Here is a 15,972-nt window from a genome sequence, read left to right as displayed (position 1 = left end):
ATCAAAAAGATTGATTTTCGAAAAAAATTGAAAAAAACGAAAACTTTTTTCAAATTTTCTTATGATTACACCGTAACCGTGCATGATAAAAAAATTTGAGGTCCAGATCTGAAAACTAGAAACTTGAGGCTACAATTTCCTTTTTTGAATTTTCTTCTGCGACCATTTTTCACCGAGTTACAGCATGTTGAAAATCACCTAAAAATTTCGGATTTTTTTTCTATCCTTCAATTTTTGTGACCAGTTACATGGAACAGAAATTTTTTTTTATCTTCGATTAAGTATTCGATATTATTATCTGAAGTTAAAATTTTCCTAGTATTCCATTAACATGTTTCCAGAGATGGTTACTATTTTTAGACTCATAACTAACCTTTTTACTTTCTTAGTTATCTTTTGCCTTTTTTAACAACTTATCTAATTTTTTACAGTAGTTTACATATTTATTTTTTTAGGTCGATAATAGATTTATCTCGTTTCCAATTCCAATTGTTGTAAATCTTTTCTTCGGTCCGACAGGATTTTATGAGGCCTGAAGTAATCTAAACTTTTCGTGGCTTAAACTTGGATTTTTCTTGTGAATTTTCGTATTTTACCAAAAAGTAGATTGGTAGCGACCTTAGGATTATTTATAGATAATATCCGAAAAAATATTTTTGAAATGATTTTACTTTTGGAATATCTCCAAACATACTGTATTGATTATATTCAACTTCTTACAAATTGGTGGAATTAATGGGCCACTTCGAACGCCACCTAAAGAAGCCAAATCCAATCATTCGTTTAAAAGTTATAGAATATTTACATGCATACGTACGTACATACACACACACATACACTTTGACATCACCTTGAAATTAGTCAGAATAGCCTCTTAGGCTATTCTGACCAAAACCATTAACTTCCTTTTTATTTGAAAATTTCAATTTCTATAGCGAAAAGTTAAAAAACGCGACATAGTGGTAATACGTTATAAATCACGTCTTTTATTCATTTACGTTTTTATTATTGTTTTATCAATCACGGAGATGTCGTCAAAGACTTCAACTGGTTCTAACTCCCTGGAAAGAAACTAAAAGACCCTCAAACATCAAAAAAGCTTAATAGTGTGGGACGACCGAGGTTATCCAGCCTACTTACCCGAAACAGATCGCAATCAGTAGGCTCTATACCGGAGCTCTGTAGGAACTAAAAAAGAACAAGAGAACAGCAAGAAATCTGTGGTTTGGAGGACCTCAAATCAACCGAAACCTTAAAACGACGTGAATCATTGACAGCGAACTATTCTAACTCTGTTAACTTATTATCTTCGGACTCTGACTCACTTCTTTTACACAATAACCCTATCAAAGGCATAATGGATCGAAACAGCACCAATACAAGTATTTCAGATCCAACCTCAATCCCAGACTTTGTAGTTATGTCCTCCCAAGACTCCTGTTCATGGTTAGCAAAACAGGTTATAGCGCTGAAAATGGGCAACACAGCACAACTTAGGCAGATGAACGAATGAATCATGGAAGCAGTCAAAACGGCCCAAGGAAGAATCTCTTCACTGGAGGTAAAAGTACAAAACAGCCTTGTGGACGTTGGTAATATAAAATCCAACCAAGGCAATCTTTCAGCAAGGCTGGAAGCTATAGAGAACGGTAAGTCTCGTTCTGACACTAATCTAGTAAGCAATGAACTCAAAGTACTATCTTCTAGGTAAGATGCACTTGAAAAAAATGCCACCAATGTTATTGCTCCCAAGAACGATTCTCTGATCACGAAACAATTCAAGGATCTAACCCGTACAGTTGACTCTAAACTAAGTCTAGAGTGCAAAAAAAATATTATCCTCAAAAGACTGCAATTGACCACCAAACCATACGAAGAAGTCAAAACCTTTCTACACTTGACCTTTGGAATAAATCAGGATGGAGCCTCCGTATGCATCACGGGAAACCAGGAATTTGGTCGTGGTCCATTTTAATAATCTAGAAACTAAAAATCAAATAATGAGAAACAAAAAACAGAAGCTGGTGAACTCAAAAGTATTTATCGAGAACGACCTGTCTGCAAAGTTTTCTGCTATCGAGCGTGCAATAGCCTGCGAACTCAGGAAAATAGCAAGAGAAGAAATTAAGAAAGGTAACCAAGTCAAAATCTTCTCTAACAAACTAATTCTGCAGGACAAGATTATTCTATGGAATGACAAACTAAATGAACCAATAGAGAAAGAAATCAGCCCCTCAACAGCCAATCCAAACGGCACTCCTAGTCTGTTCCACTCTATCATGATAACTAGCAGTATAGAGGGAATAACCAAAGCTCACTCCCCTTCTCTGTCATATTCTGGAACAGTTTCTGCCCGAGAAACATTTTTAATCTCCCCTCCCCCATCGTTACTCTTGTTATCGGAATCTACGAAACATGGCAGCTATCTCCGTCAAATCTACTAAACTGGACTAATGAATACAGCAGCATAGGGTCTAGTGCAACTAAACAGTCAATTAAAGGAAGACCCAGGGGAGGACTACTCCTCCTAGTAAAAAAACAACCTAGACTCTGAAATACATTGGGGTATGGTACTTCAGACCAGACACAGATCTACTTACTATCTTGGACGAACTTCAAATAACCATCAATAACCTAACCGGACGCTACAAAAGCTTCCCGATTATATTAGGAAGCGACTTTAATGCTAGTGTCGGCAATCTGGACAATGACGACCCATCTGAAATCTTTGTCAACTCCCATCTGCTCACCACTCGGATATCACAAAACACGGTAGTCATGCTGGAAGGCTCCACCCTTCTCAACTTCACATCAACCAATGTCCTGATCCTTTTAAACTCTTCATATCTTTTTAATGAATTGACCGATTGAGATGGTTGAGGTGACAATCGAAAGAGTGTGTTGGCCGTCAACTTTTCTGGAAATTTCAAATCGATCGATCAAATGAACACTAAGATATAGAATAAATGTGGTAAAAAAAAAAAATTTTTTTCAGTTTTTTATAAATTTTTCAGAAATGGCTCTATCGGTCGATTCCAAAATCTACTCAGCTCTGGAATTCGATAAAACGCCTCGATTGCCGCCTCAACTATCTTAATCAGTTTATTCGTTCGAGAGATATCGATCGAGAAAGGAATGGTGAAAAACGGTTTTCTTCGATTATTTTCGAAGCGACTCATCTGACCAATTTCAAAACCTGATCGGCTTTGGAACTCAATAATACGCATCGATTGCCACCTTAACCGTCTCAATCGGTCAATTTGTTTGAGAGATATCGTTGGAGAAAAAATGAAAAAAAAAAAACGGTTTTTCCGAAAACAACGGCATACAAAAGTATTTTCGAGCTCAAGAATCTCGATAACAGCAGGAAGTTTTGGGCCGATAGACCGATTTTTTTTATCTTGGGGTGAGCAGAAGGATAATCAAAGTCCTCTGAGACATATATAGTAAAGCCAAGATAAAAGTCAAAGTTAGCACAGGCTACTCCAAAGAATTTGACGTATCAGAGGGAGTATTACAAGGAGACAAACTCAGCCCGTCTCTCTTTATCTTATACATATCAGATTTTATCCAGTTTTTAGGTAGATTTTTTAAAAAATCTAACTATTGTATTTGTCCTCATGGTCGATTTTTCAAGGGATTTCGTCGTAAACTATCCCGGGTCAAAAAATTAGATCTGTTTTAAAATAAATGATGAATTCAAATATTTTTTCTTTAATTCAAGTTTATAAATCGTATTTATATTGTATAGGAATTTAATCTGTTTTTGTCCGTACTATTCCTTATCCAGGCCAATATCAGACTTATTTTCGTATGATATTTGGTCTGTTTTAAATCGGGTTTAGACTAAAAACAGACTTTTTTATTATGATTCATGGTTCGTGTTCAATTGTTTTTAAGGACAAGAACAGACTTTATTTACTATAATTTTCAGTCTGTGTTCAATTGTTTTTAAGGACAAAAACAAGACTTTTTATAAATATAAATAATAATAATAATAATAATAATAATAATAATAATATTAATAATCTAAGTTTATAAATTTATTTTAATTTTCTTGATATTTGAAACATGCTACTGCGCTTCTGTAATAAGATGTCACACGGAGAAAAATCTTGGCTCGAAACCTACCAATTTTTACAATGCTGTCGACCAAATTTGAAACAGGAAGTGAAGTATCCAAAAAATTATTGGGCTCTTATAAAAAATGATTATGCCACATCACAACACTTATTATGCGCGAGAAACTTATCGATAAGCTTTAATATCAATAACTTTCATACATTATAATAATTTTGATGCAGCATAATAATTTTTTATAAGAGCATAGTAATTTTTTGGATGCTTTACTTACTGTTTCAAGTTTGGTCGACAGCATTGTAAAAATTGGTAGGTTCCGAGCCAACATTTTTCTCCGTGGCACAAGAATTTTGATGTCTTCTAATGCCAAAATATTTTCAATTTTATCCAGTAAATGAGAAGAATTTCTTGACATTTAAAGAGTTGCTTTATCACTTTTATTCAATGCTATAAATATTCAGTAAAGACAACTAAAAATTAAGCTGTCAAATTTTCATTAACTGCCGACATTTTTAAGCAAAAGATACTAAATAAATAGTAAATCAAACATAATCAATTCTGTAACTTAATATTTTTTTATAAATATTGCCCGCAAATAAAAATTTTATAAGTCCATGATTTAATCTAATTTTGTCCTTGTAAATTTTCACAACTAAAATTTTTTAAAGTTCAAGAATTAATCTAGTTTGGTCTGCTCGTAACGCAGTTGTTTTTTAAAATAACAGGTCGAAAACAGCTTAAAATTTTTGTAAAAGACCAACAACAGATCAAATTGTCCAATCAGACTAAAATCAGATTAAATTTTTCGGTCCGGGTAGATCAAAAACAGATTGAAATTTTTATGGAAGTTCAATAACAGACCAAGTAGTCCAAATACAGTCCAGTTAGACTAAAATCAGATCAAATTTTTCGACCCGGGATCATAATTAGTTGAGTAGAGTTCAAAAATATCATTCGTTAAAATATTTATATATGTATGTATATATATATTGTGACATGAGGAAAATTCGACATCGAACCGAGGTTTTAAATTATTTGAAGATAATGAATCGTTATCCGGTGAGCCAATTCTGGTGACACCTATGATGAAAAATTCCGACTTCGACCGAGCAATCGACCCGACGCATTGATTGAAACGAGAGATCCGAGAAAGACGCCGAACTGAACGGCCACGTTTTTTTATTTGAACGATTCGACTCCGACCAACGACCAATTTCGATCCCGACCATTGAACAATTTGATTTACGCCGTTAAGAACAATCCGAGTTTGAACAATTATTCACGACAAGTAAATTCTGAGTAAACAATAAACCGACGACTTTGAACAAGCCGAAGCCTCGGCGCGGATCCGAACAAAGTGTACGAATAAGTTGTTTTGTTAATTAACGAGTGAAGTGCAATAATAATTAATTAATGAAATAATTAATTTCGCGTAATAACTGTGTGATAGTGAAATTGAGCGCGTTACCGAAATAAAATATTATTTTATATTTTATTTTATTTCATCGAGCAATTCTGAGAATTACGGATTATCTATGTCTCATTCGTACCGCAGTCGAGTCTTACGTTTACAAAACTCTGACGTCATTCGTCAAGTATTTTGTGTGAAAAATAAAATAAGTTTATTTTATTTCGGCAACCGAACTGACTTTGTGTTTTGGTCAAGTATTATTCTACGAGCAATTTTAATTTCGTTTATATCGAGTCAAGCCGATACCGGCACATTTATATTTTGTTTGTAACCGATATTTTTTTTTGTGATAACGATCAATTGATTTTCTGTTTAATATACGACTAATTGTTTTTGTGTTAATTCTGATCAATTATTTATCGTAATCTTAAGTGCCTGACCTTTTCCCGATCCGCCACCCTGAGCTGATTTCGATAATTGTTTATTTGGTGATATTAAAATCACCTGGCGCCCAACTGTAAATTTTGAACAAGGTAGCCAAAAATCGTAAGTGTATTAGCCTGGAACTCGGGATCGGCTGACTAGCAGCAAAGGCACTTGAACTCACATGGTGTTAGATTTCACGTATACTGAAAATAGATCAAGAGCGTTGGCCAAGGATCTGCTTCCAATTGGTCGATAAAACCACGCGAGCTCGAAAGCTCAACAACACATGAGCTTGAAGGCTCAACAACACATGAGCTCGACGGCTCAACAAGAACTTCCTCAGATTTAATTCTCGGACGACCTTTGGTAAGATCCGCGATGACACCTTGAATCCCGCAATCGAGCTGTACTGCACATCCTGACCTCCTACTTCATCGGTCTCGAAGCATAAAGGGTGATATGATAGGTCCTCTCAAAGGAGCCCGAACTGCTGATTAGCGCTCTAAGCAACGGAAGGGTGGAGCAGCTAGTAAGCGCTCGCCCCTTTAAGGTTCTTTAGACAAAAGATTTGTATTCAGGTTAAATTTTAGGTTTTATTCCTCTGAACCTGGAGACAGGAAAATCAGTCAGTTAATGAGTACACAGTATCGTGCTCTTTGAGATCTCGCGATCAACTGCCTGATTCTGCTGCTCTTCGACTAAGTACGTTCATCAAAGTGTTAATGTTACATCTCAGGATTCCTATGAGAGCATCGTCATGGCCCGGATCTCATGCATCGTCATCTGTTTAGAATATCTGCGAGCCACGGTGATTCTCTTATCGCAAGAGATTTCCGTTACATTGTTGGCGGTGAAAAGAAATAATTTCGCCAACAAAGTAACGATTTATTGATATATTTATCATCATAAGAAGTGTCGATCCATTTGTTTGCCTATTGTGGCGAATAGATAGAGACTTCGAAAAAAAAATTCTTAAAATTTTTATTTAAAGATAATTAAAGCCAGAACATAACAACAGTTAATCAGAACAATCAGTGGCACTACACCCAGGTATCTTACGATGAGATGTCCCAAAAGATTTACACGTACAGCCATCCAAATTAGAGTAGCCAATAGCTATGTCTGCCGCATTACCTGTAATACACCGACACTTCGTCTAGCACCAACTAATCTTTGCGAATCGTGTGGCCTCGAATCCGAGACTATAGAGCATCTTCTCTACGACTGTCCTCGATATGAAAAAGCTAGACAAAAATACTTCAAGGATTATCTGTCACTTAAACCTAAGCCACTCCAGATCATAAAAATCGGACCTTTTTCTTTTCGGGGATTTCTAAACTCAGGGACCTGACTCTAAATTAATCATCGCTCGCCCTAGCCCCTTCCCCCCAATCCTCGTGAGCTTGCTTATCCCTCGATTCGGACTCCCGTTACTGAATATTTTGATTATATTTTTATTTTTATTTCTATGATGTACGTATTTTTAATTAATTGTAACAAATCCATAAATATGTAAATGCTTCCCAATTGCTATATGAGATATGTATTTTTCTTGAAAGCAATAAATTTATACCATACTATACTATACTAAATATCATTAGATGATTAATTTTACATATTTATTATTTTAATTCGATATTCGATTGTAATTTTTATTACAAATTTTGTATTAAATTTATTGATTTATTTTTTAAATATTAAATAATCAATAATAAATATTTAACATTAATAATTTAATAATATTTAGAATTTAGAATTTTAGAATTTGGTTTATTAATGCCAAGGCACAGGCCAAATGGCAATTTTCATAACATAGTAATTACATTTATTACAAAAGAACATATAGTTGTAAATACATAGTACAACTATATAAAAGAAGAATACTTATAGATAAATTTAGTTTTGAATTACATCAATATTCATTCAGTAATAATTGAATAAAAAACAAGGATTTAAGGCATAAAGTCTTGACTTCTTCACTCTTACTTAGGTCAACTAGTAATTTTACGTATTGCACTGAGTTTATCCTTATCACAGTCAATAGGTAATTAATTTTTGATTTAGTATACAGCATTTTAGATCTTGTCACATATGTACTCTTCATTAGACGCTATTCTATTTGTCGAGATTTGATAAATAATTGAAGACCTCCTTTTTAAAGACTTGCAAGCTGCTCGAATTTACAATTTCACGTGGAAGTTCTTCCCAAAGTCTTATTACAGTCACCAAAAAAGATTTTTTCAAGTATCTAGTAGTAAAAAGAGGTAATTGGAAGGAGGTATGTTTCCTTGCAGCTGATCGATTTGAACGTCGAACGTCTGTTTCCTCAACAAACAAGTCACGCAAATACTCCGGTTTTCCATTTTCTAGTAATTTATACAAATAGCAAACTGCATAATAAAGTCAACGATATTTAATTGTAAGCCATCCCAGTTCTTGACGGTAAGGACTAATAAAGTAATCTTTTTTGAGATTGAAGATAAATCTAATTGAAGAGTTGACAGCTCTTTGTAGCTTCAGATTATTCTCTGAAGTCGAATCAATAAGAACAATAGAGCAGTAATCAATTAGAGGTAGGATAGTAGCTGTCACCAGGAGCTTTCTTATCTCAGTAGTATAAATATTTTTTCGGACCTTAAGACTATGAAGAGCAAAATTAACTTTCCTGGTAGTCTGTAAGATGTGACTATTCCAGGATAAATTTTGATCAATTATGAGCCCTAAGCATTTTGTAGAATTCACGTAAGGAATTTGTGAGTTGTCAATTAGAATAGGAGGAACATCCAGGGATTGTAATTGTTTCAATTTACTACTAGATCCCAAAATCATCGCCATAGTTTTAGACAAATTAATCATCAATCCATGAGAACGTGCCCAGTCGGCAATTGCTTGTGAATCAGCAGTGACTTGCTGAGCCGCATCATGGAACTGGTAAGCGAAGCAATGTCGGTAGATGTACATGTCGTCAGCAAACAGGCCATATTTACAAAAAATTATCCACCTGGCTACAGAGTTTATAACGATTAAAAATAAAATTGGGCCAAGTACAGAGTCTTGAGGAACACCCGACGAGGTTTTTAAAAGTTCAATTGGAGTTCCATGGTCGTTTAGTATGGATTGGGGACGGTTTGACAGATAGGAGAAAAACCAATTTATCACTTCTGTAGAGAAACCTAGTTCATACAGAGAAGTTAGTATGACTTTGGGATCAACGTAGTCAAAGGCTTTACTCAGGTCAAATAGCACCAGTATAGTGAATTGGTTTTTATCCATTGCTCCCCTAACGTCGTCTATGAGTTTTAATAATGCCGTTTGCGTACTGCGATGTTTACGAAATCCTAATTGACACCGATCAAGTAATGAATTGTCTTCCAGGTAAGTTACCAGCTGATTTGCAACTATTCTTTCAAATACTTTTTCTAAATGAGACAGATTTGCTATTGGTCTTGTATCTGAAGGAGATCTGGGCAAAGTTATCTTGTTCAGTGGTATGATGTAAATGATTTTCTAAATCTCAGGAAAGATACAGGTGTAAAGCGATCTGTTGAATAGAGCTGTAAGAAACAGGGATATTTAGGGAAGGTGATCTTTTAGCCACCGCAAATCTAATCCATCTGGACTATTACCCTTAGACTTCATGAGAGTTAATTGAAGAGCCTTTGTGACATCGACGATATCAATCTTTTCCCAATGAAATGAACAATTAACCTGGCGTTGGAAAGAGATTGGCAAACTGTCTAAGAACTCACTGTTTACAGCTGGATGCTTCCTAACTATACTTGCATAGTACTCATTTAGTTCTAGTGCATCAAAAAAGTTTAGGGGTGAAGAAGGATTTGTTTTAGTGAGACCAAGATGTTTAAGCTTGCTCCAGACAGAAGAGCCAAAAGGCAAACTAGATAGCCGTCTTCAAGTATAACTCTCGTACGTGTGCTATTTCAGCTTTAACATATTTTCGTTTGATTTTATACTGCGTAAGTAAGGTTTGATCATGGTTCCTTTTAGCTCGTTTATAAAGCTCATCACGCTCTTTGCATTTATTTTTAAGTTCTTTGGTGAACCAAGGATTACTGCGCCGAGAAATATTTTTTGTGTGATTTGGTGCATGCTGGCCCAAGGAAGCAAGCATATTTAATTTAAAGATTGATAAGAGTTCATTTGGATCAGATTTTTCTAGTACGGAATTGTCAATTTTTAGAGAGTTAAACAAAGAGTCTGATAGCGCTTGCTGATCACAGTCTTTTAAATTCCGGAACGTAATTTTCTTGCTTATCGGTTGCAGTTGATCCACTTTATATTGACACAGTAAATAATCATGACCACCAACGAACGGGGAATCAGATTTTGCAAAAGAGACCAACTTATTTTAACTATCAACCAAGATTACGTCTAGCCACGAGTCACAGCCATTCTTATGGAAGGTAGCACCATAAGGTATGCAATGTAGGGAAGATTCAGTAATGAAATCTTTCAAGTGATTCGCAACGTAAGAATTTTCTAGAAGATTGCAGTTTAAATCCCCTGCTATGACAATATTCTTGAAGTTAGGAGCAAGCTTAGAGTAAATATCAAAAAATTCAGTGAGAAACATTCCTTTTGGCCTTTTATATATACATGACAACAAGAGGTGAAAGCCAGTTCTTAAAGTAACGTCAACTATCAGGAATTCAGGCTGGTTTATGTGATCCGACGTTGAAATGTGTAATACTTTGACTTTGAAGTAATTGTGTATCAGGCAAGCTACTCCACCATCTCTAATATAACGTCTATTTTCAGCATGTTTTAAAGTTCGGTCTCGTCGAACAACTGTGTATTCGCTTAATGAAAAAATTTGATTATCAAGTGAAGGTTTTAACCACGTTTCTAACAAAATAATAATATTAGGATGGGTCTCATGCACTAGGTTTAAAAACTGAGCTATATTACTGACAAGACTGTTTATATTTAAACGTAATACATTTGAAGGTGAAGATGATTTCTTTATAGAATTCTTAATTGAACTATTTTGACGTCATTCAAGCTTAGAGAGGTCAACAGTGAATGTAATACTAAGTCTGTCCGAGTTGTCATCTTTTTTGGCGAAGATATGACCACTTCGAACCCAGACATATTTGAAGTTTATAATTTTAGCCTTTTCCTTTGTCTTTAGAAGCAGTTTGTAGGTCTCCGGATGCAAGAATTCATTTATGTAAATACTCCCTCTATAATTGTCATCAATAATGCCCGAAAAAATATCTTTCGCCGGAAGGAGCTTTATCTTGGGTTTGGAGTCAACTATGAAGACTCTTACCTGTGATGATTTCATGTAGACTAGAAACGAGTGCAAGGAAGGCGCGTTTTCATTTCTAGTACTGCCCACATTTTTTTTCGTCTGTCTATCAAATTTTCGAATATTCAAGACATCACTTGTTAGATGAGGTAATTTTAAATAGTTGAGAATAGAAGTTGAAATGTCCGTCGGAGGCAGTTTATCAATAACAGGGTCCGGGATGCCTGAGAAAACTGATTCAGCCGTGCTTTGGGTCGCTGAAGAAATAGTAGGTGAACTGGAAGTGGATCCTACTGGATTTGGGTTACGCAGAGACGATAGTTTCTCTTGCATTGATTCCTTATCAGTTTCCACCTGGGATTTTACCTCGGAGAGTTCTCTATCAATCTTGGAAATAGCATCAGCATTCACCTGTACATTCTTAGTGACTTCTTCTAATTTTTCAGTAGTATTAGACTGTTCAGTTTTTAACTCCTCAATCTGAGTACTCAGGTGTTCAAACTTCTTCTTCATGGATTGTTCAGAAGGCAGAAGTTGTTCCATCAGAGCTGTCATTTTATCATCTAAGGATTTTCCTAACCAATCTTGAGGTAAGAGCGGCATTGCAGTAGAAGTTGAAGGTGACAGAAATACTGAGTCGTTGCCAGGAGTTAACAAAAGGTTTGGTGTTATAGGAGACTTTTTAGACTTTGAAGCATTTATTGGAGGTGTTGATGGAAACGAAGAATAGGCTGATTTGTAGCTCGAGACGGACGATGCACTAGTTTTAGTAAATCTTATCGAGTTAATACGACTTCTTGCTATCGAGCTAGTAGAATCCAAGTTCAGCAAAAAGTTTTTCAAATTTTTCCTGCAACAATGTGACAGTGGCTTGTTTTCAATATAGTCTTTAGCACAGCTAGGATGGTAGTGATGCCTACACGCATTACAAGTAACAGCAGACTTCACAGCTTGTTTACACCGAGTACAAATTTCAGAGCATACCACGTAAACGATAATGTCTTTTAAACACAAGTGACAGCTCAAGCGGTTGTTGAGAGAAATCGCACAAAGCGATGATCAGTTACAGTCTGAGTAGGCAACAACACAATGATGTTCAATTATCATAAGAGCTGATATCAGAATGATGTAAGCAAAACTTACACTGTCACTATTTACACCAAAATGATGACTACTTGGCGAATAATACAATAACCTCACTTATACTGAACCTAACCTCCTTAAAGTTTAGCAGTCTTTAAATACACTTTTAAGCAATCCACAAAATGCAAATAAATGAAATTATTTATTCAGCAGGTAGATTGCAATTTTTTACGTGCAATAGATCTAGAACAGAAAAAATGCCCGGAGACAAAATAAAGCAGAGTGATCAAAGACTAAGCGAAAATTTAGTGTGTTTATGTACTCACGTGGTAAAGTAGAATTCAGTATAAATTATATTAGATAATAATATAATAATTTATATTAATAAATAATACATACGAATAGTTAACCTTAATTATATTGGAGCGCTTGGAAAAGTATATAAGCACAATTTTTTTCACTAATATTTACCAATAGTAAAAAATAATATTCAATTTAAATCACTACTGAATACAATTATTAAGCACAAATACAATTCGCACTTGTATTAAAGTAAAACATGTGTTGTGTACGTAACAACTTCAACATGTAATTTTCGTGTCACTCCTGTGCGCGCCGATCGTAAAAATTCACACTCATCATTTTTTCATAATGCGCCTAAAGAAGTAGAAGTCATATATGAGCTTATTAACATATATGATCATACACGAAGTAATATATGGCTTCATATATAATCATACATGAACAGACATGATCATGTCTGAGCTCATATGTGATTATAAATAAACATGCTCATGAAAAATGGATCATATATGGCCATGTATGGAAATTTTCCAGGCATGGCCATATATGATCATACATGACCTGTATGGCCATATATGACCATATATAGCCATGTATGTAAATTGGCCAGATATGACCATGTATGACCATACATAGCTTGATACTGCCATATATGACTTGGTATGACTATGTATAGAAATTTTAATTACATTAGAAAAAAAAATTTTTAATTTTTTTAAAATTATTTTGGTGACGCAAAGATTATCAGATATGCGAATAATTGAATTCCTAATCGAATTGGAAATTTTTGATTCCGAGAAAAAATTTTAGACTTATCAATGACCGCACCCGCTTCAGTAGGATTCGAACCCGGGACCTTCCGTACAAAAGACCGACGCTTTGACGACTAGGCTATGCGACCGATAGTTACAACGAAATTTAGTTGTTCTACGTAAGATTGAAAAAATATAATCACTTTTGAAAAAGCAAAATATGATCATTAATATGCTGTTAGTGATATTAAAAAAATTTTCTATTTTTTTTACACTACAACGTCCTGTTTGTAAGTAATTGTAATAGTCAGCTCAAATTTTCTGTATAAAAAATCTGTTTGTCTATATATGATATATAATAGACTGGGTCAAAAAAATTGACTATTTTTTTTTTATAGCTATATCGAAAATATTATTCAGAATGACAAAAAAAAAATTTCATGAAAGTTTGAGCCCTTAATATTAATTTTAAGAGGTCTATCATCGCAATTTTTAATTTTAATTCCTAATTTGATGTTTTACGTCGGAATTGCTAAAATATTGGAGTAAAAAAATTCATTTCCACTTATTCTTATGTGAAATTAAATTCCCTACAAAAAGGTCTGATTGAAAATTTTCATCAGACAAGCCGTTTCCGATTAATTAAGCTTAATAAAGTGATATATTTTTTCGATTTAACATTTTTACTTTTGAATTTTGTAACTGACGAATCAATAAATATCTAAAAAAGATCAGGACAGATTTTTGAAGGAAATTTAATGCTCTACAAAAAAGTTCTCTTCTTTTTGCTAAATTCACTCCTTCGAAAGTTATTCAAGGTTGAATTTGAGTCAAAACGATTTCAATAACGTGAATAACTTTCGAAGGAGTGAATTTAGCAAAAAATGTTGAGAGAACTTTTTTGTAGAGCATTAAATTTCCTTCAAAAATCTGTCCTGATTTTTTTTAGATATTTATTGATTTGTCAGTTACAAAATTCAAAAGTAAAAATGTTAAATCGAAAAAATATATCACTTTATTAAGCTTAATTAATCGGAAACGGCTTGTCTGATGAAAATTTTCAATCAGACCTTTTTTGTAGGGAATTTAATTTTACATAAGAATAAGTGGAAATGAATTTTTTACACCAATATTTTAGCTATTCCGACGTAAAACATCAAATCAGGAATTAAAATTATAAATTGCGATGATAGACCTCTTAAAATTAATATTAAGGGCTCAAACTTTCATGAAATTTTTTTTTTGTCATTCTGAATAATATTTTCGATATAGCTATGAAAAAAAAATAGTCAATTTTTTTGGCCCAGTCTAATATATAAGATAGGATAAATACAGACAGTGCGCTATCAAATATGATCATAGATAACTATGCGTTAGAAGTATGCGAATAGTTTGCACTTACGAGTTATTTCGCATCGAATCAAGCTATTCATATTTAAAAATCATTCAAAACTTTTAGATGTTATGTGCACCCTAAATGTTTTAAAAATTATTATTATTATTAGTAATTGCCAAATTTTACTAAAAATTAACTCAGCTGATACCTCTTTCGTTAAATTTCAAAGATATCGAGGGACATTTAACAATTTAAATTTTGACTTTAAATTTCAGCAATTCGATTTTCCATTCATATAACATGGGAAAATTTTTTTTCCGGTTTCAACTTTACTTTTTGGTGTTATAAAATTTTTTTTGAAAAGAAGCAGTGTAAAGTTTTTGTAGGGCATGAAATTTGCTACAAATCAGTTTATGAGAGCCAAGTGGGTACGACCAATGATACTCAAGTTATAGAGCTTGAAAGGTTCGCCTTAATTATAATCGGCATAAAATCGCCTAAAATTCAGAATTCATCAGTTTACGCAACAAATTTAAACAAAACTTTTGTGTATAGTTCATACATGCCCATGGATGAACTATACACGGCTGTATATGGCCACATATAATTCATTAATTATGGGCATACATGATCGTATATAGTCATACATAACTATGTATGGTCATATATGACCTTATATGATTCATATATGGGCATGCATAACTTTACTAAAAAGTTGGTATGCCCATATATGCCCATGTATGAACTATATACGACCATGCATGGCCATATATGTTTCATTTTCACGGGCGAACATATAGTTGAAATTATATTCAATATAGTTCAACAGATTCCCATTTTAAGGAATGTATATCATACATGGAAAAACAATATAGTAATGGCAACTCTCTGGGATAGTGCTGAATACTTTCTGTAAAAAAAAAATTGCAGATAGAACTGTATGCTATCTAGACTGTATCCACTACTGTCCGGAATAGTACTCAACACTACAACGATGTATGATTATTAGGGTGATCCAAAAAATAACAAATTTTTTTTTTTCTCGCAAAGAGGTTCAAAAGTTTTATTTAGATAAAAAAAGACGCCTGTGGAAATTAGAGCTCTTAACATTAACATTAAGAGGTTCCTCATCGCACATTTCTATTTTCCATAAGAATGACATGGAAAAAAATTTTTTTACGTCTTCTGATTTTTATAAGTAGCTAACGATGCGTCATAGGAATAATTAGCAGGCATGTTTTTGTAGGGAATTTAATGCTCTACAAAAAAAGATTCTTATCATTTTTTGAGGAATCTATTTGTTCAAAAGTTA

General features: G+C 33.9%; 1 protein-coding gene across 1 annotated transcript; it reads right to left on the bottom strand.

The window, feature by feature from the left end:
• Window positions 1–8,320: 8,320 nt before the first annotated feature.
• On the bottom strand, window positions 8,321–13,039 carry LOC130676342 (uncharacterized). The gene is made up of 3 exons (XM_057482495.1): window positions 13,020–13,039; window positions 11,208–12,036; window positions 8,321–9,394 (listed from the first exon to the last, which is right to left on the bottom strand). The coding sequence occupies exons 1-3, from the start codon at window positions 13,037–13,039 to the stop codon at window positions 8,321–8,323; spliced, it is 1,923 nt and encodes a 640-aa protein (XP_057338478.1).
• Between the last annotated feature and the right edge of the window lie 2,933 nt (window positions 13,040–15,972).

Source organism: Microplitis mediator, chromosome 10 (genome assembly GCF_029852145.1).
Source record: "Microplitis mediator isolate UGA2020A chromosome 10, iyMicMedi2.1, whole genome shotgun sequence".
NCBI lineage: Eukaryota > Metazoa > Arthropoda > Insecta > Hymenoptera > Braconidae > Microplitis > Microplitis mediator.
Note: the sequence above shows the minus strand (reverse complement) of the source record. Positions and strands in the feature narration are given on the sequence as shown.

What these genes read in the sequence shown, in the direction of transcription:
- LOC130676342 (XM_057482495.1), bottom strand. Translation starts at nt 13,039, where the DNA reads ATGAGCTCAGACATGATCAT. An exon ending in ATGAGCTCAGACATGATCAT is followed by an intron (nt 12,037 to 13,019) that starts GTCTGTTCATGT and finishes ACATTGTTGCAG; the next exon opens with GAAAAATTTGAAAAACTTTT. An exon ending in TCTACATGAAATCATCACAG is followed by an intron (nt 9,395 to 11,207) that starts GTAAGAGTCTTC and finishes CCACTGAACAAG; the next exon opens with ATAACTTTGCCCAGATCTCC.